Source organism: Calonectris borealis, chromosome 2, assembly GCF_964195595.1.
Source record: "Calonectris borealis chromosome 2, bCalBor7.hap1.2, whole genome shotgun sequence".
Classification (NCBI taxonomy): domain Eukaryota; kingdom Metazoa; phylum Chordata; class Aves; order Procellariiformes; family Procellariidae; genus Calonectris; species Calonectris borealis.
In genome coordinates, this window is record NC_134313.1 from 101410507 (window position 1) to 101436479 (window position 25973).

Below are 25973 nucleotides of genomic sequence, written 5' to 3' on the forward strand. Positions count from 1 at the left end.
TTCTGCATTGCTCAATATTTTCAAGCAGGTACAAATGCAAAAGAGACAAAATACTTACCTTAGGTGGTTTTCTAGACGATTGGCAAAAAAAAAAAAATCAGCAACGACGATGAGAAGTACGAATACACCATTCACATAAAGGGAAGGGAGCAAAAAAAAGAAAAGAAACAAAGTCAGTGTACATCATTACCATAATCTGAACTTTTTTGTAATCCACAATGTATTTAAGAATAATCAGATCAGAAGATATTTATATGACATACCACAGCTTTTTAACCTGTAATTACTTAATTAGTTACACAGCCCCACATTAAAAAGAAAGGAAAATGTCAGATTCTTTATAAGTATAAAAATCTTAACAGCACTGAGGTCCAGAAGGAAGACAAGCATCTGTTTTCTTTGTCATGGAAGACAAAACACAGCTCATCTTTTGTTGCAAACCAACTGAGCCTGCAAACTGGCAGACAAAGGTGACAGGGTGAAGCCCCACTGACTTCAGCAGTGCTAACATGCAAGACCAAGGTAAGAGTCAAACAATTGTTTCTTGAAGAGATTATAGAAATGGGAAGAAAAATAAACCTGTGTTTTCCCTAGTCACAGAAAGCCTACACAGAGCATAGGAAGCCAACACAAAAACACCATCACCCTTCACATACAACTCCAATGAGTGCTGTCAGAAACAAAGCAGACGACCAACCCCCAAACTAAAGACACCAGCTCAGAGTACTTCAACTTGTCCTTAAATGCTTTTATGCTTATGCTGGCAGTCATATGGCCACATAGTAAATTAAATCAGTTTGGGGTTTTTTGCTGGGATTGGTTTCAAGTGAGATCGCTGCCCTGTCTCACTGTGCAGCCCCTGTGCTTGCTAATGCCAATGCAAGAGAGGAGGTGAAAATATGGTGCAGAATTAGACTGACTTAGGCCATTCATGAAAACTACCACCTTAGGCATACTGTTTAAATTATGTTTTGAAATAAGCCTGAAGTGATACACAGAAGAAATTTTGACTTGCTCTTCACATGGAGGAAAAAAGCATATAAATGTGGATGAAGAAGAAAAAAAACACACAACCAGAAAGGTCTACAGACAAAACAGCACAAGTAGAGAACGTAGTAAGGTTTATAAAATAAGGATATGGATGAAGGGTCTCTATCTACCCAGCAAGACACACTACACAAAATTCAAAGATATGAAGAGGCTACAGTCTCAGTGCAGAAACACATGCGACCGAGCCATGTTTTCATCGACCAGACTACATATACTAACTCCACCAAGTCGGGGGGGGCGGGAACCAACGCTTTGAGCAGTTTTCTTAGCAACCCACAATACGAGAGCTCAGCAAAAAAAGCTGAAGAGAAGCAAATCCACAAACACATCTTACGCAATCTTTTCTGCCTACTCTCAGCTCGTACCTTAGATGAAACATCTGCCTAAACCAGAAGTTACATAGCTGGTACACGGTACTGGTATAATGCAAACACACTTTGCCCCTGAGCCAAACCACTCATTGCAGCCTTATCCTTTCATTAACGGTGGCTACACAGGCTCAGCTCATAGCTAACTCATGTTCAGGTGGCTCGGAACTTGTGCAGAATGCACGCTTATCTAACTGAAAAATACATTTAGCTATACCTTGAATATTTTTCTCTTTAATCAATTTTCAGATATGATGAAAGTCCAACATAATCAGCTTGTCTAGCTAGAGTTCCAGCACCAGCCCTGAACTTCCAATTCCTACTTGGAAGAGAAGTTCCTATCGACGGAAGTCATCCAAGGTTTTTTTTGAAAGCTTTTAAATACACTCATATCTTGAAAAATAATTCCAGAATACATCAGCTTTCCTAGGGAATTCCCGATAGACTGCTGTACAGGTTCAGCAGAAGTCCTAAACAGTTTGAACAATTGAAGTAAACACTAACAGAAAGTTTATCAACTGTTTTTTTTTCTGAGATCATTCTTATAAGCCCCAATTGGAAAAGGTACAGAACATCACTGAAGTAAACAAATGGTTTGACATGTTTTTTTTAAGATATTTACTTAAGCAATGCAAGCCACTACCTTTTAGGAAGTTTCCTCTTATTTTCCTCTAATGACCATTTTAAGAAAAGCATAATAGTGACTTTTTAAACCACTGGTGGACAGCAGAGCTTCCCAGCTGGAAGCAAGATGTCCATCACTGATCTCCTGGATTTCAAAGCACAAGGAGCTGCAGCTTCCTACCCTATGTCACATCCTACTGCTCCAAACTCTTTGGCTGTTAAGACCAAACTAGCAACTCCACAAATCACCTGCTAGCATCACCAGCAGCAACACAATTAAGGGCCTCTGGAATAAGTCAGCTATATAGTCTCACAGGATAGATTTTTTTAAGCTGTTTGGGAATTCCAGCTAACCAACTCACTGTAACCATTATCCTGGCAGTGATTCAGATGGAGACACTCCGAAATACTTTCTTCAATCAAAGGACTCAGACTAATAAATAATGAACTGTTTACAGTTTACCAGAAATGACATCTGTAGCAGCTTAAAGATGTGCTATAAAACCTGCATTAGCCTCAATCAATTTTTCACGTAAGTTTTTGGTTTAGTTTAGTTTTTTTAAATATGTGCTTCATGGTCTCTTTCCTTTCCCAGAAACCAGCAGCTTTCAGCTTCATAAATAACTGGATTCGTGTCAATTTTTAGCGAACACTGACCATACAAACATGGTCATTCAGTGTCACAGCTGGGGCTGAAGGGGGTACACAGACAGAGGATCACAGAGATACAACAATTAGAATTTTTTTTCCCAGAATTTTTAATTCTATGTTTAATCATTCATGGTGTAAATGACAATGTGCAGGTATACCTTTTGAATGACAACAAAATCTCCTCTAAAGTGGACAGCTAGTACACTTCAGGAAATTATCACAGAGTTACCTAATCTTGTAATGTACCTGCACAACAGCAGATTTTGGTTTAACCTGACGAATGGCATCTTCCATCTGCACACTCAGATGGAAGACTGACTTTTCTCACATGCCTAGAACTCAAAGTAAATTCCACCAAGAGCCTGAAAAATATTCTCACAGGTCAGAGGAAAAGTATGAATTTCAATGACCACAAAGCCCACTGAGCTTCTGAACTTCCTCCTGCCTTTGTCCTTAAACCACCATGACTTTAGTAAAATATCACTAGAATGATTTTCTAACTTTACTGAGCAGTATGTCTGCTGAGGTCTACTCCTAGAATCTACTCAGGCTTTATCTTTCACAACAATATTAAGCCTCTCCTGTTCTGCTTCGCTAACGCACACCAAGATCACAGAGTGCATAGCTACCTCAAACTTTTATCTAGGTGGAGAACAACAATTTCTAGAAAGCTTTGTGCTAATGCAAACAGGTTTTTTTCCTGTGGCTCTTGCTAAAACTAAACCCAAAATGCTTCTCACATTTGTTAAGAGAATTAATTCACAAAATGTCAGTTCTAATGTTCTGCACCAGTACATGAATGAGAAGTCTTCCTGACTGCATCCACATTTTCTCTCTACCACCTGCTCACTGCCTGTGACAGCACACGATAAGAGAAGCACACTTTGCTAGTAGTTTCACAGCAAAGGCTGTTTCTTCTTTTTCTTTTTTTAACTACCTACACTATTTCACAGGAGTCTCCCTTTGTCATATGAAAAGTTGATATAAACTGGCATTACATATCTGACTAGAAAACTAGTCCCATGCAATAGGAAACAACAGAAGACACTCTTGCACCATGACCATCCAGAAGTACACAATACTGTCATCTTAAAGATCATTTTCAGAACTACACCTGTTTTTTGTCCCTTAGCAAGTGTTGTCAGCATTCCCAACCAAATGTCACTTCTACCAGAAGGAAATACACCAAAAAACTTGAAAGAATTGTTTTTTTCTCCCCATTCCATATAATGGGGTTTCAACACCCCACCCACCCCAGTCAAGAATGTCACCTTCAGTAAGGACAAGGTACGTTTAAAAATGAGAACGTAGGTGTAAAAACCAGGTACTCCACACTGAAGGAGACAGAGGAACAAGGCATCTTTGAAAAACAGGTCTTTGATTCTTTGGAACACCACCCACACAGCCCAATTCATCTCCAATTCGGCTGTGCTAAGAAGCCAAGTAGGTCACAATTGTACTATAATTATTTCAAATTTTGGGAAGTATTTGGTGGATTCTTTTCCTTTCTCACAATTAGTTAATGAAGATGAAGCAATCATAACCAGCTATGTTAAGTAACCACACACAGTATCTATAGCAGATGATGAATAAACCACATGGCTTTGCAGCTTGCTCTTCTAAGCTCACTACACCAGAAATCATCATTTAAGACACTGCAATACTTTTTTGCTCTCGTCACATGTGCAACCACAGCAAATTCATGGGACTCACTGTTTTCCCAAATATATAATTAAGTGTTTACATGTAGTGGCTACATAGTCATCAATGTATTCCTCAGGATCACTGGTCAAAAGAATTATAACAAGCAATTTCCAATATACTAGAAATGGGAGAGGAAGTCTTCATGTTTTTATATGATGAGTTGAAAAAAGCATCTTCCTTCTTTCCTCTGTAAGCATAAAGATCAGGAAATTGAAAAGATCATCCTAATAGATAAAAAGAGTATTTTCTACATTTATTTTTGAGCTCTCTTTAACAGCATTTGATAGCCTTCCCAGCTACATCAAGTCACAACAGGTTATCGAACTTGATATGCTTTTATGCAAGGATGTAGCTTTGTGCTCCTCCTCTCTTTGATTTCAGCATCATTTCTTCTGTCACCACTGCTCCAGCATCTCTGGAATCTAAAGGCCAGCTGTTCAAAACAAATACTATAGTATTTTTTGAGTGTTTTTAAATTTTGATTTGTTTTTTAAATCAGGGTGCCTTACAACTCAGGCTGAGAATATCACCAGCAGTGTGTGTTTGCCTCATTCAAAGGCAGAGTGCAAGGGAACAAACCAGTGGTAGGACCATCATAATGAGTGTGTCTTGCCTTACTCCATCGAAGTAACTGCATTGTTTGTTTATCCACGTATATAAGGCTTTCAGAGTGGCTGCAGCAGAGACAGCAGACATTCAGCACTCCTAACTGCAAACAATGCAAATTATGTAGAAGCAAAGAGATTATGTTTCTCCTATCTTTCGCAGCTCTACGACCCTTCCTTGTCTCATGGTTTATCACTGCAGGCTGTTACTTGCAGGCTTGATACCAAGCATCTTAAAAAGCATGCCTATATATTATTAATGGACACTGTACTACTTAACAAAAGCAATTATCTAGAAAAAGATCGCAGTTTGCCATACTAACAGTTTCAGATGATCACGCACTGCAAACTACTGGCAGTACACCATTTTCCCTACAAAGAACACAGAAAAAGGACATTTGTTTGCCCATTTCCCCCTTCCATTTTCTAAATGCAGAAGAAGATCAAAGGAAATTGCAGGGGCAATGCCCTGAAGGGGAACAGCGTCCTACCTTCGTGCTTGGCTGGGGCACCTCCTGCAGAGCTCACTAATGAAGCTGGCATCGCAATTCAATACTAGGATTCCTGGAAGAGTTACTTTACATACTGTATGAGCACATACATATACAAATATAGATAATTAGTTATTTTATATTCTTGCATAAGGTGTGCAGCACATGCCCTGTATCTGTTTAATCCTCCTACCCAGCAAAAGTCTGTTCTATAGACAAAACAATCCTTTGAAGAAGAGCAAGAGAAAAACATTTTAACAAGTAAAGCAATTTGAGAAAGTGCCTGCATAATAAGGTAGTAGCTGATCATAATCAGAAACACCACCGGAATCAGATGCATACTGCAAAAATATGTTGCACTCTCACGCTCTATGGAAACACTGTATCAAGAAGCTGTGCTACTCACTGCAAACCTACCACATGGAAAGAGAGAGAGGTCAGACACTGAAATCAGAATGACAAATACTGCAGCGCAAGTTAAACAAAATAGACATTACAGTAGCAGAGTCACTTCCATGACGCAAAAGAAACCTAGAAAATGCCTGGATATTTCACCATAACAGGTTCCATTCCAAGAACGTAAGTTTATTCACTATAGCAGTGATGAACTACCAAAGAAACAAAAAAAGGCACCACAGGTTATGAAACCAACACAAGCTGGTTATTTATTATTAAAATAAGTTAAAGGCATTATATTCTGTCATTTACAAGATGGAAAACAGAAAGTGACAACTGCCCTGGAACTCCACTAGTCCCTAACTTACCTTCACTCCCCAAGTTCTGACTATTTTTACTGCCCAAGGCATTATTATTCCAATGCCAGCAATTTGTTAATGTGAAGTTCAAGTGGTTCTAATCTTTACACAGAAGCCTTGGTGTTCATGTAAAAACAATTTCTACGGACAGCCTCAAAAAGGTCGATACCTGTTCTACGTGCAACAGCACGCCATCTTGCAAACAGCAATCGGCTTAGGAGAACAGTCATCACCCATAAGCAGAAAGATTAATCTATCACTTTGCTATAAAGTTCACTACAAAAAATTCTCTGTCTACCCTGACACATAAAATAAGCTTTTAAAAAAAAAAAGTTATCCCATTTCAGTTAATTTGCTTAGTTTCACTGAAAAGGCAAAAACTGACCAAAATTGTCATTCTGCTCTGCAATAAAAGAGCTCTAACTCAATTCTGACTGCTGACACCCTGCCCAGAACCTACCACGTTAAATAACTACTTTCTGCTAATCTTTAATCATACTCAAAGCTTATCCAAGACTGTAGTTATTGTAATAAAAACCTGCTACACCTATCAGAAGTACAGGATAACCACAATCACAAGTATATTAAGCTTGTTCTTATTAACATCGAATTAGCCCCGTAACAAAATGGCAAAGGAATGCAATTCTACCTAATGATTCCTACTAGTAGTAGTTACTTCACCAAGTAGTCCTGACCCTTTTAAAACTGATTCTTTTTCCCTCCTTTTCAATAAAACTGAACGTGAAAGCAGTTAAATGAGGAGATTTTTACTAACTAATCAGGTTCAGAGGGATGAGGAAAAGAGAGAGGGGAAAAAGAATACGATCTCAGAATCCAAGATCTGTTAGCTCCGAAGACGAGGCTCAAATGAATGACTCTTAGCCTGAATGCAATGAAACTGCTGTCAGGGCAAACATAGTATATTTCTGGAAAGTATGTGGAAACATACGCTAGAAGTGTTAATAAAATTACCATGGCATTTATTAGGCACCCATTATTCTTATTCTGTTGCATTTATTACTAGCACTCTTGAGAAAAACACCCCAAGCATTAACTGGCATTTCAACTCCATGCACAGACTGTACTGTGACTCTCACACCCAACCAACCAGTCACTTGGGTTAGCTACTCCCAGCTCTTAACTACCTCGCGAGTCTTCAATGTCAATGGAAAACATTCCCTTTCAAAGCTACCGCTCCTTAGAAATTCCTTCAGAAATGCTGCCTGTAAGAACCATCAAAACACTAGGCTGAAGATATATCCCTTCTACAGGCAGTGCTCAAAGCTATCTGAAAAATACACTCTTATTTATCACTATATACAGTATTTGTTGCAAGAGATCACCTTCAAAGGCATGTGAAGGAAGTTTGCTAAGCAAGGTAGCATTTCATAAATTAAATTCCTCTGTTAGTTCCTAATTTAATTCATAAATTAAATTCCTTTGTTAGATTGCCTGTTCAAAATTCAAGCATTACAATTTGCCACAAAGAAATGGTCAGCAATTAGCAGCTTCGCTGACGAGGATCAAGACAGAAGATCTCTCATCAGTGGAAAGACTATGTACTGGAAAGAACTAAACCATAGGTGTTAACTGAGTAACTGGATCTGAACCTTGGTTGTAACACTTTACTTTCCTCAGTAAATGGAAAAAAAAGAAAAAAAAAAAGATCACTATTTTTGCTGGGAGATAAGCATTTCCTTTCTTAGTCAATCAGGACAAGAATACAGTTGAGAAGTTTCTGAAGATACGAGTGCAACAGTCCTGACCATGTATTCAGGCTGGACAACAGACAAGAACCCCCGAGTCTCACTGTCACATTCCTTTACCACAACAGCAAAAATTATCATTCAAATTTCATCTACTTTATGTTACTAATGAGATTTCAAGAGAGATGCTAATTGGGCTTGACACTTCATCCTTTCACACAGCTCTGCAAATGTATGTCAGCATTCTTTAAATGTAACTGTAGTATGAAAAAGTTGTCTGAGACTCAGCAAAATTCACAAATTACTGTTTTTGTTTTATCCTAGCATGCATTTTTAGTGACATGAATATTAAACGAACTAATCAGAAAGAAAATACTGTTCATTAATTTGTATTCAAAATTAAAATTTTCCCCAGGTTTGATGACAATACACATTAGCATAGCAATTTCCATCACTTCACTGAAAAGATCTTGCAGAAGAGAGTCTATGTCAGCTGGCTGCAACACCAGCTGTTTGGTGACTTTGAGATTACATTACTTGCTTTAACAGACAGTGTTAACAACTGCTACCATTTGCCAGAAAGTGGATGCCATGCAGAGAAAGATGATGATGATTCATGGGATAAAAAAGGTTTATTGTGTGGAACAATATACCAAGAATGTAAACTCATATCAACTCTACATAAATAGACAAAGTGAATAAGGTCTCCTGAGTTGTTGCAGGACCAACACCTCAGTGTTGGAAGTACTGAGGAGACTTTATTCTTGTATAGCACTCATACAAGTGAGATCTCCAGAAATCTCTTCACTGATCTCTACAAAGCTTAGGCAGCATTCTCGTTAGCTCTAGTAACCTAGCGTGCCATGAAATGAACCAAAAAGTTACCCAAAGGCTAGAAAAATTCTTCACAGTGCGTGCTCCAAGTTTATCAGTTAACAAAAAGGGAACAACTGCCAAGGCAGCTAACAATCTTCACAAGAGAAGACACTAAGCACCAAGTTACTGAACCTGGCAGGGAAAGGCACAACCTGAACTCATTTCTAGAATCTGAGAACAGATAATTTCCAGCAGAGAAGGGTGGCAACTGCAATGGCACTCACAAATTTTCCATCTGAGGGCTTCAGACAGAGGTTAGATGCCTTTCTGGTAGGCACCAGCAACATAAACAAGTTACTGGGCTGAATACCTTGTCAGAGAACACAGGCTATACAACAGGGGAGGTGAGACCAACAAAATTTAACAGGCTCCCCCTTCCCCAGTGAGCTGTGAATCTGTAACAATTTTTATAAACATTATGTTACTTTGAGCCACAAACATTTCCTTTTTTTACAGCAAAGCTTGCAGGCAAGAGCTCTCTAGCAGGCATTATGTTCTGTATGTAATAACATGCACTTGGTAGTAACGACAACCACCTCCTCGCCACGTACCATACGGTAAGACATAAATAAGAGGAGCAACAAACGCTCCAGATTTCTATGCAACCACTACATCTAGTACTGTGAAAAAATAAACAAGATCCCTAAATTTTCCTGGACTGAAAAATGAAGAACACACCTGTGGTGGGTTGACCCTGGCAGGACGTCAGGTACCCACCAAAAGCTGCTCTATCACTGCCCTCCTCAGCTGGATGGGGGAGAGAAAATATAACAAAAGGCTTGCGGGTCGAGATAAGCACAGGGAGAGATCATTCACTAATTACCATCATCCTTAGGTGATGTGTTCCCCACACCAACCCATATACCTCAGTTTCATAGAAAGAAATTTTCAACATGAAATATAAAATTTGTGGCAGCCCAGAAACCTTCAGTGGGGTTTCACACCTGTTTTTTATGCCTGAAATTTCTTCATGTCTCCAAAAAGATACAGTCAGTCTGCTGTGCAGAATATTTATTCATTGTGCCCATCAAGTGATGTTATCAGGCAAGGACTGGCATCCAGGTTTCACCTATTGATTTTCAGTGAACAAGCTTGGACAGTACTACTTTAACATCACAGTAGCAATTTTTACTTTGCTCTCGCAGATAAATAGGATTTAATTTAATCTCTATTTTCTTTAGTTCTAAGCAGATGGTCACACTCATTACTAAGAAAGTGACACTTCTGTACAGCTCCAGTGCAAATGAAATACTTAAAGACAAACTCTGAAAGAAAACTCAGTAAGAGCCAGAAGGCATAACGTACAAATTCAAATAATTCTTCACAAAAAACCCAAAAAGTTTGCATGTGCAAGTCAGAAATATCATAAATGGTTAAAACGGACAAAGCTGATTTACTGCTGACTTTACATAGAGACTCTATCTATAAAGTTAAGGGAAGACAGATACAGCTTTAAAGTGCCTCAGTGGAGAATGAGTTCATAGCTAAATGCAAGTGATTGTAGTGTATCATTCAAACTCAGAAGAGGGGCATAATATATAATTATTTGTTTTGTTACAATAGACTTCATTTTTACAAAACACACCAAACAGTTGGCCTCTGTCCCATAGAAATGGCAATTTTTTTGAGAACAAACAGCAATGCTACAGTGTAAGTCACAAGTAAAATTCCAGATAAAGTATTGCAAGCAGTTCTCAATATAAGAAATGTTGATTTCAAAGAGTAAACATGGACACATGAATCACAGGATCACAAGCACAGCTAGAATGCAGTTTTAGTGAGCATTACAAGATAGTGTAAAAGAAGTCATCTCAGACTTCTTAGACATTGATAGTTTTAAGAAAGTCTAGAAAGAGGTCACAATATTATGGTGCACAAGTCATTAATGTGATCAAAGAATTACCTAAGAACAGAAATGGATTTTCAGTATGTCCTGAAAAGACAGAAACAAAAAATGAGTTATGTCTATTCTTACAGCTAAAAAGTGAGATCACTTTTGCCAATATACATTAACTGGCTGAATAAAGCAATGAAACATAGCGCAAGGATCTCCAGGTCATACAGTCTACGGCATTGTTGCCTGTGACAGTTGTAAATTCTTTTGAGATGGAGTCTGAACAATTCAAAGTCAGTTATGTTGTTCTGCCTCATGGAAGGCTATTAATTCTCCTGCTGTCCAGAAAGCTTTCCCGATTTGTGATATTGAAGAAATTTAATCTCATTTATTTTTTCTTGTACCAACATTGTCCTGTAATTTAACACTTCAATCTAACACAGCTTTCTACATATGCTCTCACGTGTTACGCTTCCCTCCTAGTTCTAAGTACACTTTTACATAGGTTCTGCAATCCTCTAGCCATCTTAACTTCAAATCAGTTTGAATTCGTATTTCTTAAAACACAGTGAATCTGAAATATAGAGAATATTCCAAAAGAGGTTCTACCAAGCGTCTTTTAGAATGGCATAGTTCCTATGTGGTATTTATACTGCATTGGTTATGAAGTAACATTTGCATTTAAATAGTTTGGAAAATATGAACATTCTTAGAAACAAAAATATTTTTGCATAAAAAGCATAACTCTCTTTAGCCTTTGCTATATTCCTACAGTACTCTTGAAGAACCTTTGCCTAGGTCTTCTGTGGATTGCAGAGGGAAGAATTATGACAAATTTCAGTTTGCATTATGGATCAGAAAGAAAGGAGGAGGCAAGAACCATAGAAATCTCTTAATTTTTGAAAGCTGAAGAACTACTTTAGCTAGCAAATTCTTTCTGAGAACGTCTCAGAAAAAGAAAGGAAAACTTTGAAAGCAGAGATTGTATCTTTAATGAGGCTGCAGGTGAAATAGTTTTATCTCTGCAGGGGATGGGGGAGGAGGAAAAACAGGTAGGGTTTCAAGTATGCACACTCTGTTTCAGGTCTGAGGCAGAATGAGTAAGCTTCAGACTAACAGACATTGGCAACAGTTGCCCTAAGAATACCTCACTGTAATTGTTCAAGAGGCAAAGCCAGTTTAAGAAGTTTCTGCTCTTCTCCAGCTTCCTGTTCCCAGCTCCGTGCCACAGTTTGTCACATTTGGCTGTGCCTCTGCCAGATAAATGTGGGGCGAGGGGCATCGGAGTGTCAGGGGGGAGTGTTAGTTTGCTTTGCCATTCTTTATTTTAAAAATTATCTTGACTGATTTAGCTTACAGAACCAGAAACGAGCTGCACCAATGCAGCCAATGCACACAGTAAACGTCAACATGCAACTGGGAACAGGAACCCAGGGAGAGAGAGGTGAGCTTGTTCTGATTGCTAGCCCACTGGCATATCACAAAAGGGGCAGATCCTGCCTCTGACAGTCATCAGACCCTTTAATCAAGCCACCTGACAAATGCAACAGAAAACTCAGCAGCAGCCTAGCGCAGCTGCAGGACACAGGCAGTGAGAAACTTCAGACAGAATTAACTGGTATGTTTGAACTTAATGGCCTTCGATGATTTTTCTCCCATATTAATTTACAGAACCATTTTTTTTAATCACATGGACTTTTAAAAGTGACACCACCCTGTGACAAAGTCTGCAGTCTAATTATGGGCATAGCTTTGTATTTGTTCTGAAAGCATCTCCTGATAATTTAAGGTAAAGTCCCACAGTTCTTGAAAGATAACAGGCAGTAAATCATCCCTCCTACTGTTCATGGATGTACAGATCTCCAACCATATCCCTTTCCCCTCCCCAGCTGTCTTCTCCCAGACCAAAGACTTCTCACTTACTTATTGGTTCCTCATGTAAAAAGTGCTCTGTAAGAAGCTCCCCACTCTTACTGCCATTCTCTACTTCTTCCTAGTTCCACCACAGCTTTTTGAGACAAGAGGGCCAGAATGAAACACAGCAGTCAAGATCACTTTGCAGTGACACAGAGACACGAAGCTTCCTCCCTCCTTGCCTGCTCTTTCCCAACATGCTTTCCCACTAGGTCGTAACCATCCCTTGCCGTTTTTCACCCATTTGCGGGGTACTAAGCTGATGTTTCCCTTGAACAAGCGTAACTCCAAGATGATTCTCCTGAGAACAGGGAGTCCAGAAACCACCACTGAGTACGTAAGGTCAGAAGAGCTTTGCGTTACACAGCTAGTTTCATGTACCCTTTCATCAGCCAGCCACAACCCACCTGAAGGTCCTCCCACAACCTTCTGTGGCTGGCACACTAATAGCAGCAGCACAGTGCTGCCAATATATTCTGTCATACCAGTATTCACCCCTTTTCCAGTGCATTTGTAAAAGAAGAAATACCAGACCAAGTAGAGATCTCTTCAGGACTCCACACGAGACGTGCAGGGGTGGGGGAGAAGATTTTAGTTGTACACGGGGCTCATCCCTACTGAGTCTGTGATTTTTATTAACCAAGAGAAATCAAAAGTCACAGTCCGTGGGTTGTGACTGGCTTCTTGTCCTCCAAAACACTTCAAGCACAAACATTAGTGCCTTGTTAGCTTAAAATCACTCACTGGAACCTGTAAAATTATTTTGAGTCTTGAATTTTCCAGAAGTCTTTTTACAAAGAAGCTAAGGAAACTTGCAGAAAGAATATGTCCCTTCCAAAGGGAACAACAAATCATGTGTGAGACCTTAGCTAAACTATCCACCCAATACCATTCACATAGGAATTGCTGAAAAGCACTGTAGAAAATAATTAAGTCTGACTCTTAAAAATGCTATCAATACTTTTGCTAGACACTAATTTTTAAACTAAATTAACAGTGTTGATAAGTTAACTGCAGAACCCCTTGATCAGCTTTCTCCAATTATCTGAAATGATGATGCCATTACTAACACACCATTGTTTCAGAAGAAAAAGCTGCAGATTAAAAACTGCAGCAATTTGAAAAAAGGCGATACAAAAGTCCAAAACCAAAATGACAGAACTGCGTTGTGAAATACAGCAAAAATATCTTTCCACCTTAAGACCTGTCTGCACAATAAAATCTAAAACTTGGGACATAAAGCAATATTCAGGGGTTTTTTTGTTTTTGTTTTTGTTGTTGTTTTTTTTTTTTTAATATGTTGCAAACAGATTTGTGACATCATCCAATTCAGAAGCTGCATCCAAGAAATAATACTCCAGGAAAAAAGCAAGACTAGAGACAGTATTTTTGCCTCATAATCTAAAGGACTAAAAATATTTGCTTTATTGTTAGTTGTCTTCTCAATAGGTTGCAATGGAAAATTTTATGGGCATCTTAGCTTTTCTATCCCTCACATTCTAAATACTGAGGATCAAGATAAATCTAACACACAAAAGCTTCCTTCAGACACAGACACAGCTTTCCATCTACATTACTATACTATAAACTATCAATTTTGGGATTTCAATTCTGTTTCTACTTAATGTACCTTGTGCTACCTCCCACAAAAACGCATGTTCTCTGCATGTCTTACTGAAGACACCTGTACACCTGAAGACACTCCTCTGTGCAACACCTGTAGCTAACTAATCAACAAAAAAGCAGAAAAGCAATTATTTCATATTTAATGTGTCTTTCCTAATCTAAATCCCCTCTTTCTAGGCAATAGAATCTGCCCCTAACAGACACAACCAAAACTCAAAAGATCAATATAACATTTCCTTTAGTTATACATCAGCTGTATAAAAATTACTGTTGAGCTAAGCCAAAAATAAGTTAACTGCACAAAATAAGGATACATAAAAATGGTAACCTTTTAATAGAAACCTAGCTTTTCCAAATGGCACTTTTTCAGACTAATCTGTATCAAGGTATTTAGAGTAAGTACTTCAGCTACTATGAGAACAGTAACTCTTGACTCTTGGGCAGTTACAAATAGAGATAATTTTTGTAGAGCACTGCAGGAAGCATCAAGAACTTTCTAAATCCTCTTTCATTCAAAAAGTTCTCTGGGAGATAACACTGCATACATCAAATCAAATGCAACCCCAGCTTGTCAAACTGAAAAATCATTAGTACCATTCTACCTCCTTTGGGGGGGCGGGGAGGGAGAGGGGGAAAGCCTCCTTTGTACACCCAGAAGTCTCATCAAATCCTCTCCTGACTTTGTTTTGTTACTGGGGATCCCACACTCAAATCCCCTTCTAAAATGAATTCAGTCTTTATTTCAAGCATAATGAATAAATTCTTCAACCTTTTGGGCAAGGGAAGGGAAGAATAGGAGGACAAGTGGAAGAAAAAGATTCTTCTAAAGTGACAATCAGTGGTCATTTCTCCATGTACCATAGTGGTAGACAGCAGAAGCGGATAGCGCTCGTTATCTCCAACTTTTACCTCACAGGATCTAGTTGGAGCAGCATGAGCACTAGTGAGCAAAGGTCCCCACATAGGCAGCTGAAGGTAGAAAGGGCCACAGATGCATCAACAGCTCCTCAACTGAAATCTCGACGCAAGACCCCACAGTGACAGCACTGTGGACTCACGCTCTGCACAAGCATAGCTACCACCTTTTCTGTCCCCCAGGTGTGCTACTTCAGAGGGCTACCTTTCTCTTTGTTAAGAGAAGACACATGCAAAGAGCAACCATAAAATAGTCTCTTCAAAGTCTGCATTGACAAGCAAGGCCGTCACAGCAGTGTGATGCTGAGCGAACGGGAATGGAGCATCAAGATGCTGCTCTGTGCATCTGTAGTCAGGAGAAATCTTCACAAAGGCAAGTGTAAAAGCCTGTGCCTTATTATGAAAAAAATTCTTTCTTCAAGTATCACATTTGCTGTTGTCCTAACACAGTTTGTTCACTGTTGTAACAATACACCGCTCTAAGAATATTATGGGTGAGATTCTACTCATAACCAGTGGGAAAATACATCTTTTGTGTGACTGAAAATTTAAAAAGAATATTATTAGTAAATGTGTATTTTTTTTTAAATTTGGGTGACCTTTTGAAGCTGCTTTTGGAGCTTTATAAAAACAACTAGAAGAGACGATAGGAGATTCCACAAAAACATCCAACGCCTCCCTTACAGTGCTTGTTACTGAGATTAACTTGGCAATAAAGACAAATTCTTTAAAACAGAAAGCAAATGCTCAAGATCCAAAAGCTTACCACTAAGATTTCTTAAAATTTAAACTAAACTTAAGGAGGACCAGGTTCATTTGCTTGCAAAGCCAAAGTTTAAATGCACAGAAGTACCCTTTGCTATACATAGCTGCTTCTTCACCCCTTCCTGGGTTGTAAATCAAGCTGGTGAAATGATATTAGAGAATAAAACTGAAGGTTAGTAAACACAGAAGATACAAAATTCAGGCCTGAATACAAGACAAACACAGGGAAGGCCTTACCTCACTTAACCAACCGGAGATCAACATCCTGAAGTGAAAAGTAAGCAATTCAAACCATTTTAGAAAGGAAGGCAAAAAAGTGACAGGATAGGTAGAAGAGAGTCAGAAAAAGCCCATTAAGCAGCTGACAAAAAAAATTTGGTTTTCACCTTTTTGCCTTGACATATTTTATTACAACTACACATAAGTGGTACTCTTTTCCTGCCAGCTTGATTATTTTCTGCTCCTCCTTTTCTACTCTTCTCAAATGAAGTTTGTTGTTTGGTGGGTTTTTTTTAAATCACTGTGCTAAAGAACCGGAGGGAACCTAAGCTAATAAAACTAAAGAATGCTTTGAAACAAAATGCGTACCTATTGCCAACATTAATTTTGGCCTGTATTTTCAACAGGGTCTCGCTAACTGAGCTCCAAACCATTTGTGCCTTGGACATTTTGGATTGAACTCCGCTGTACTAGAGTGACCTCACATACACACTGCAACACTTAAGTTTCAGTTTTCTGTCTATTCTTTGATCATTTTTCCATGGATACTTTTCCGATCCTGTTTTAACTTCCATGTGTTTTAATATTTGTTGTAGCAACATGATAATGAAATATACAAGTCATCACAATCACATAGCTCTTTCAAAAATATGAAGACAGCATTTATACCACTTGCAGAGGAGGTACATCTTCAACCTCAAAGCCAAGCTTTATGTTAGGCACTAGGTATATGGCTTGGAAATAGATTTGTATAACGGAAATACTGAGAAGCTCTTTGCCATAGCATTGCTGGCAATATAAATACTCAAGATTACAAACAGTATTATCATGTGAGCATTCCAGGCCAGCCTATAAATAGCAATTCAGAAAGAACTGTCCTCTCACAACTAAGGTGCCTCAGTACAATGTGTATCTGCTAAAAATATCAACTTAAATATGTTCAGTGACAGCATGCAATGAAAACAGGTCTATCTACATTTTGTGAATTAAATAGCTATTTACACACCCTATTTCATTTATTAAACTGATGATAATTCACAGGACTGCGGTGATGGACTTTTGATTGAAAAAATGTACACTTTGCATGTGAGTGTTATCAGTATTTGATTTACCCAGGAATATGCGTATTCGCAATACTTTCCCTTGATAATGAAGTTGTACTTCAGAGCTTCTTCAGAAACAGCATGACTAAGTGGTTGTCTTCATATTGTGATCAGAATTTATGATTCAGAAATTAACTTAGGATTGCAGCAACAAAAGCAATAAGACACATAATATTATGCAAAAATTCTTAGAGATAAGGTGCTCGTCTACATCTACCTACAGAGATTATAAAAAATACACATTCAGAGAAAATGGTTGCTTTGTACAAGAAAATACTGGTTTGATGCTGTTAATTATTTTTCCAGAAAGAACAACTGAACAACAGATTCATATTAATGGTTACGCCACATATTTATACAATAGAGGGAGTGGACACATTCCTCAGGTAGCAGATCAGTAGTACGCAAGGTTTCAGAAACAATCAGAACTTCCTGAGAGATAATGGAAAAGATAATTCATGTATTACTCAGGATAGGCTTACTCATTTTGCTTTGTCAAAAAAGGAAGGCGTTAGACACTGTTAGGGAAGAAAATGACAATTTACTTGAAAGTATTCATGACTTCAAAGTTTATCAATGGCTGCAAATGTCCATTTTAGCAATTCATACAGATATAGCCAAAGAAAAAACTACTCTTGGGTCTCTGCAGCATGGCTCACCCCACTTACTTTCTATACTTCAGCCACTTCCGTTACGCTATCCCATAGGTCAACTACTTCATTTGCTGTAACAAACCAGTAACAACAAAAAAGTAAGTCAAATGAATGAAGGAGGAGAAAAAAAAAAGATGGATTTAAACATGTGTCCCAAACTCATTACCTTAATTTGTGGTGGCACCTATCAAGCTGTTCCTGGGAACAATATGACTGAAATCAGTTCTCCTTGTATGCATGTCCCTCAGCTTTGTCATTATCTTTAAAAGCCTTCCTTCATGGAAATGTATATGCCAAGTCTTTCTAAACTTTTGGAGACCTATTTCTGATTTCACCTCCGTACAGAAGCAGGAGTAGCAAGGAGTGCTCCGAATGACGATGCAGATGAATGCACACTCCTCAGTGGCAGCAGGCAGCCCCCTTTATGTAAGGCCCAGAACAAGGACAGGCTGCCACAGCTCAGAAACTAGTTCTGGAGAGATTCCCAGCAAAGCACCAGCACGTGACCAGTAGCACACCATGCTATTACAGAAACCAGTGAGTAATCCAGACCTGCAGCTGAGGATCAGCGAGGGTTAATGAACTGGACATCCAACCAGCACTGCACACGCACCATCATGCCAGGGAGCGGTGGCACCCCTGTGGAGCTACTGATGTCCCTGTGCTCTCCTCCCTCTCACCTCCAAGCAAGAATCAATGATCTGACTCCCAACCATTATACATTTTTGATTGCAAGCTGTACGGGTAGAATAATTTGCTGTTTAGAAAACTAGAGACTGGGTAACCTTCAGCAAGAAGCTTCTAGAGAGTTAATGGGAAAAAAAAGACAGGGGGGCAGGTCTAGGAAACCATAATTCTGTATTCCACTTTTTCAGTCATTAATACGTTTTCTTTATTTACCATACAGCGTTAAAGATTTAAATTTACCAGACAAGCTATTAAGTGTGAACTGAGGAAAAAAACCACAAGTAACCATGAAAGACACAAAAATCCCTTTAGATCAGTAACAATGCTGAACCAATGCCAAATAATTTTGCAGCATCCTGGCACATTTTTATAATCTTCTGTTTAGTTGCAGTTACAGACCTGCTTCAGAAACTCAAATATTATATAGATACTAGAGATAAACAGAAAATAATCCCAGATATAATTGGAAACTAAAGCATTCTTAGTGTTTAAAGACAATTAATTAAGTCTCTGTGAGGAAGAAAGATGTAAGTGTAAATACTAATTGATTCTTTTTTGACAGGTCCATGCACAGCTTTTAAGAGTCTAAAACAGCTATCCTTGTAACTACATCAGTCAATTACAGATTCTATTTAAAGGAAATAAATAATAGCAATTTCAAATTATAGATTTTATTCCTGACTAGCAGAACAGATCTGTGTCCTGTTACCAAAAAGTGCTCTGAAATACAGAGAATGTATGTGAGACAGTTTCAGTTTCCAAGTTGCATGTTGAAACAGGAATGTGCTCCTTTGTTCTATTTTTTTTTCCCCTCATTTAATCATAATGAAGTCACTTGTGACATTGCAATGGTTTCCAGAGCAACAGTCCAGTCAGATGTGCTGAACAGAAGATAAGGGTGTGCGCAGGAGAGCTCTGTAACCCACTAGTGATCTTGATGGAAAATTCAGCATAAATTTGTTTAGGCCAAAGAAGCAACTGGATCTGTCCTCTTCTATATGTAAGGATAGAGAGTTTCATATAATGGGATCAGACTTTAGATTAACATTAAAGAAATACAAGGTGAGAGAATGTTTTTTCCCAAAATATCTGAAAAGGATGTGTAAATCATCTAGTCTGTTGCACAGGGAAAATACATAATGTATCAAACAAAGCAGAAAAAGCTACTGTAACACAGCACTTAGAGTTGCAATAACGTGAATGATAAACCAATGGCTGGCTAGACTCATCATCCTTCAGTATTTGGCTACCAGATTTCCCAAGAACTTAAAGACATAATGCTTTACGAATCCAGAGCAGAAAGGGTAAGGTCTAACTAATAACCCTAGATCAAGCCAGGTGTATATACAAACCAGACACTATCAGAAACATGAGAAACAGAGGATTGTGCCCTGAAAGGCAGGAACTTAAGCATGAGAAATGCAGCCTGAATTCATCCAGAGATATACTTAGTCCCCTATCTATAGACAAATCACCTTCAGGGGTTTCACGAGGTGTCTGCAATCTTTCAAAACAGAGAGCTTGAAATATCATGGGTTAACCGACTCATGTGTCTGTGTCCTGGGGCATGTTACATATATATACTACATATTAATGATTAACCCACAGCACAAACAACACAAAAACTGCACAGTCAGCATCGTTTAAATATGTGAGGCACAGGAGAGGACCTTTTCTTTCTTATACTGCAGTAATACCTTGCAGATGATTAATATTTTTCCAAATGATTTTCCGCAGAAAAACAGTGATGGAAATACGCTGTAATAATCTCCATCAAAGCATGCGCCCTCCTCCTGAAGGAACACCCCCAAACAAGCATTTGAAGGAACCATTATCAGCAAAAGCAATTGTTTCCTTATTGGCATCATCTAACTATTGGCATGAAAGCTAACCAGGAATCCTGCTTCAAAAGCAGTCCTCCAGACCTTCTGTTCCCATGAAAGCCTCATAATTCAGGTCAAACACAACACTGAATTACGGTAAAAGGGAAGCTCAGTGGAAATGGAGCGAAGCTCCAAAGTCCTGATTAAGACCTGTATAAACAAGTGATGCAACTCAAGTTTATTTACTATGCTAATCAACGGCCAGAAAAAAGAGATTGTTAATTTCTCTGTTTAAAAGGTAGAGAAATAAACAACAGATAAGGAAAATACCTAACTTCTGAATATTACAACGAGCAAGGACACACAACATTATTTCTGCTTCTAATGGTACTTCTACCCTATTGTGCAGTCTTCCAATGTAGACAGATGCCTCTCTACAAAACCACTGGATTACAAACAGGCATGAAATTTCATGTGCTGTATCAGGTCCCAAACCAGCATGAACTTTAAATTAAGTCACATTTTATCAATTTCATGTTTTGGGATAAATAGCTACAATAAACAAGTGACAGCACCCTTGGTAAACTCAGTATCTTGGTCACTAATTTTCCGAAAAAGGAATAAAATCCATCCAATGCTAGTCCTAGAGAGTAGTTTAGTATCTATAAAGTAAACCTATCGTTGCTGCAATATGAGTAGCTAGCTCCTAATTAAGCTTTCAGAGGGGCATATAAGCAAATGACTGCAAAAGCAATTTTGGAAATGTATGTTTTAATTTGGGGAGGCAGTAGCAGGGAAAAAGAATACAGGAAGATCTGAGTGAAGCTGTCATTTCCAACTAACTGAGCAGCTTAAATGTAGATTTTTACAAACCTAAAATCTCTCTAAGCTTGTTTTCCAAAAAAAAAAATTACATGGCCCATTTACAGAGCTGTCTCAAAACATTTTTTTTTTAGAGGTCTCCTCATCATCCAATAGCAACTCTCTTCCAGAAACACATCTCACACATGAAGAAAAAGGAAAAAAAAAAGAAAAAAAAAAATCACACATGAAAAAGTGTACTCTATACACTGACTATCCTTTAGCAATCTGTGAGTCCCCATTATACTTTCATGGTCAGATCTGGGTTGTCCCCCAGGAAGCCATAGTGAAATATACCCCAGACTTCCCTGAATTAAAGATTACTGTTCTCACACACCTCGCCTCGGTACCAAAACCTGGCACAGCCTGGAACATAAAACCAAAGTTAGAATTTAATTCCTTCACACTAACTCTCCTCCAGAAGGGAGGCACAACATGGCAACATTAGACAGAGCCTTGGGTGTCCCTGTTACCCAACAGCAGCAGACGCACCTGTACCCAGCCTACCTTCACTCTTCTTTCACTGCCAACAGCAACACTAGATTATTAACAATGGGAGAATTGCTAAGAATTCTCAAACACCTCAACCTTAGAAATACTCTTCCAAGATGTCATCCAAACCATTAACACCTTATGTGAACAACTGTAATCCAAAGCCATATCAAATATATATGCTGACTCCATTTTACCTGTAGGGTTGCATAAGGTGCTAGAGCTTCTGAATGCTGCTCTACAGCGAGGGAAGGCTCGGGGACTCTTTGGCAGGGAACAATGAAAAAGCCCATCTTTGCTCTCCAAGTCTTGCTCAATTGTTTCCTTTACCCACGTCCTGCAAAGAGCTCCACAGTCAAAGCAACTATATAATGGTTTCTTCTCCTCCGTGCCGTAACTGAAAAAACAGTTAAGTCTGGAAGGTTTTTTTTTAAATGAGTTACTACTGTTCCTATGCTAGTCACTTTTATATATCTTTACTATTCACTTCATTACTCACTTTTCAAGGACAACAGAAAAGAATCTTTTCTGCACAGCTTTCTCAACACCAAGTACAGAAAATTATTTGAATTGACGGTATTATCTGTGGATCTAACACAATGCTGAACAAAAATACTTAAGGTGCTAAATAGAACAAAGATACAAAACACGGAATACAAAACCCCAAAACTTAGTAAAGCATGACTAAAAAGGCCTACTTTCTCATGTCTTAGAGTGGGAGAAAAAAGAAATGGAATAAACTTCAAAAAAAACCAACACACAAGCAGATGCATTTCTTCAGAGACCACCATTTCAAATGCTTTTGCATTCAGGGAAAGCCAAAACAGACAAGTTACTTTCATGAACATTTTTTTTTTTTTGCAAATCAATTCCTGGAGAGCTTTTAAAAGCCGTTTATTTTTCATTACTGCAAATTACTTCCATAATCTCAGAAAATTGTGATAAGGGATTTGCAGCAATTTTCCCCTCCCAACAGAAACCAGTGCCTTCTGACCTAATTCCAACTAAATCACCTCACTTAAGCTTCAATTTGTACCAGAGGATTTTTTTCTTCCAATGCTAAACATTGACCATTTTGTTTGCAACCTCCTGCAGTCCCTATGTGAGACGTTGCCTCTATTCTCCACCTCTGCCACGAGCTGAGGAAAAAGAAAACATTTCCCAACAATTCAGTCTCCATTTTTTCCTCCAAATCCGGACACGGATGATTCTAATTTACTGTAACTGCACATACACACCATCCGATCCATTACACCTCGTCCCTTTACAAACGCTTCACTTCTCTGTCTTCGGGAAGTAAGTTTATTATTTATTAAAAAGGTGCTTTTTCTTAACATCAAGGTTGTCCATAATAATGAAGTTCACAGAAATGTAACATTGTTTGCTTCAGGACTTGGTCTTGCAGATACTCAATACGTCTTAATAGTAGCAAATGCGTTATTTGGGGTTTCTATTTAACTCTCCTCCATGTTTACAACAGAGCAGCCGTTTATCTTTGCCCAGTGATGGAAACTATTACTGCCATCTGTATTGACTCCAGCTGGTATAAGACTAATACAAAATTCCGTTAGCTGCTTTGAGCTGCTTATTCAGCCGGCAATAATAAAAGTCAAGATCATTAACATCAGCCTCGCATAGCAAAGTTTCTGCTTATCTCAAAGAAGTGACTATGCACCTCCGAGAACCTTTTCACCATTTAAAAAAAAAAAAAAAAAGACCACTCTATTTACTTGGCACCTACTTTTAATAACAATCTTACAAAGCATTACAATTACTTTTTTTTTTTTCCAAATGTGTCTATCAACTGGGCTAAAATTACTTAAAAAAAAAGAAAAGCTGCTACATCAAGGCAATATGCTGTTTCAGTTTACAAACGGAAATAAATTTGTAAAATCAGAGGCATCCATAATGCTTCAAGAAACAGCCAGAGAATGAGCACCTCTGAGGCAAGTGTTCAGGAAATAGTTTTTCTCTCTCTCAAGCAATATTTAATTGAATACTGATTAAGATTTTACATGTCCTTTTATATTTCAAACAGACAAGAGACAAACTACTGGAGAACACTCAAGCGATCCGTCATCTTAAATATGCACTGGGGAATTTTCTGCTCCCCTGCTTGCAAATTGAGGAATTCTGGGACTATGATCTGGGAGACTCTAAAAATGAAATTTAACCACAATTTTAGTGGGCTTTCCATCCCCCCTTCTCCCTGATGTCACAGCAATGTTACTGTAGGCATCAGTAAGCACCAAAACCAAGGAAACACAACTTGAACAGTTTGAGTACGTGCAACTTTTTGGTAATTTATCTTATTTATTAAATGCACACGTGCAGTAGAAATACTCTTCTTCCTCATCTACACATTTTGTAACAAACCCTCTTGACACAACTCATAATCCATAATGCTCGTCTATCTTTTGTCCTTCTACAGCTTCTGTCCAAAGCAGTACTTGTCTCAGAGCTGTCAACCTTCTTCTGTCTGCACGAGGCTTCAATTTTCCATATTTCCAAGTCATTTCGTATTCTTATCTTTCAGTAAACTGTTGAGCCCAAATACACAGGGCAGACAAATACCAAAGCAAAAGCTGTTGTTAAAAGGAGGCGGTCCTAGCTGATAGACATGGACAATGAAAAAAGGTTAATTAACCATCTTATATTTGATGGTTACCAAAATGTGCTATCACATACTTCCTCACAAACCTATTAAATCCCATTTTGTGACTAAGATGAAACTGTTCACTTTTTAATTTTCATACTATACTCCTCTTGATTTGCCAATACCCACTCCACCCACACCTGAGACACTGTATTAAAGAAAGAAAAGGTTGGAGGTGTAGTTCTTAGTGCAAGCTTTGAAGACAAAAGACATTTTCTGTGACACAAGAAACTCAGAGGATGGCAACCACCATCCCAGCTTTGTCCACGGCAGCAGGAGGTCAAAGCCTTCTAAATTTCAGAAAGGAGGCTGACTTCTCTCACTTACCAGATAATCCAGAAAGAGGAGAAGCATGAGATGGTCAAAGGCAAAAGGAAAGACTTACCTTGTTTCCTCAAGTTTGCAGCTACATTCTTTCTTTCCTTTAGCAGTTTCTACCAATAATTAAGTAACTGTGCACTTCTGCCCCCCTTCACTGGACTTGAGCTTTTAGCTATTAGTCTTTGGTACATTAAGAAACCTTCTGTTCCTGGTATAATACGTCTGTGAAGTTATTAATTTACCATTAGCAAAACTGAAATACCTATTTTATTAATATTATTTAATTAAAACATTTTATAAGTATCACAGTTGAAAAAAAAAGAATTTAAATGCTACAAAGCACCTCTTCTTCAAGAGGAGGACTACTTAACACTGAAATTAAGTCTCAGGGCAAACAGCTGAAGGGGAGTAACTTCTGATATCACTTCAGCTGATGTGCAAAGCACTACCTGATCACACTGAGTTCAAGGTCAGTTGTTCATCGAGTCTAAGTCAGTTGTCTACAGTTTTGCTCACTTTTCTGCTGAAAAAGCCTGAAACCTTCAGTCCTCAGTAAGTTATGCAGCATTTAGTTTTAGGAAGCTAGAAGTAAGAAGGTGCATAGGAGAGATTTAGCTACTATGCCAAAGTAATCTGACCTCTCATCAACTCAAAGGAATTCACCAGCACTGCACCTCACATGGACTGACTACTTGGAAAAAGGTACAATTCAGAAGGAATAGGTAATGCTTTTGCTAATAAATGAATGCTGTCTTTTAACTTTCTTAATGTATTTCTATTTAGTAACCTGTATCTCATGCATCAAGTTAGGTTTGTCAGCATTTTGCTCCCCTTCACAACCCATAGAAGCAATTGGAATATATATTAGGAAAGTGAAAACTTTCCTAAAAGTGGTAAAGACACTAATCATGTGTTTACCAGCAGTAAAGATCTTTCAGCCTTTGAAAATATGCCATGAACCGAAAGCAAGGGTCAGATTGTGTCCTTTTTATTAAATGAAAGTTAAACTAACATTGATTCTTCTCTATCTTAATTTTTTAAAGGTTTTCCTTTTCCTATTATGAAATCAGAATGGTTTTACTAGTTATTAATACACCGACAATTATAAGACAGTACAGTTAAATGCAGGGATTTTTTGTGGCTAGGTTTAAGAATCTATTGATAAATATACTAATGAGCCATCTCATCTTATTTTCTAACTTCCAATTATCTCAAACATTTACTTATAAGCTACTACATCAAACTGATAAATTTGCACTGAAATTAAGGACTGA

At 38.3% G+C, this 25973-nt stretch overlaps 1 protein-coding gene across 1 annotated transcript in view; it reads right to left on the bottom strand.

The window, feature by feature from the left end:
• The window catches only part of KIF13A (kinesin family member 13A), a 118233-nt gene that overhangs the window by 73451 nt on the left and 18809 nt on the right, over positions 1–25973 (bottom strand). Inside the window, exon 3 of the mRNA XM_075142791.1 lies at positions 59–71. Within this exon, the coding sequence (XP_074998892.1) occupies positions 59–71 (13 nt within the window). The remainder of the gene's footprint in view (positions 1–58; positions 72–25973) is intronic.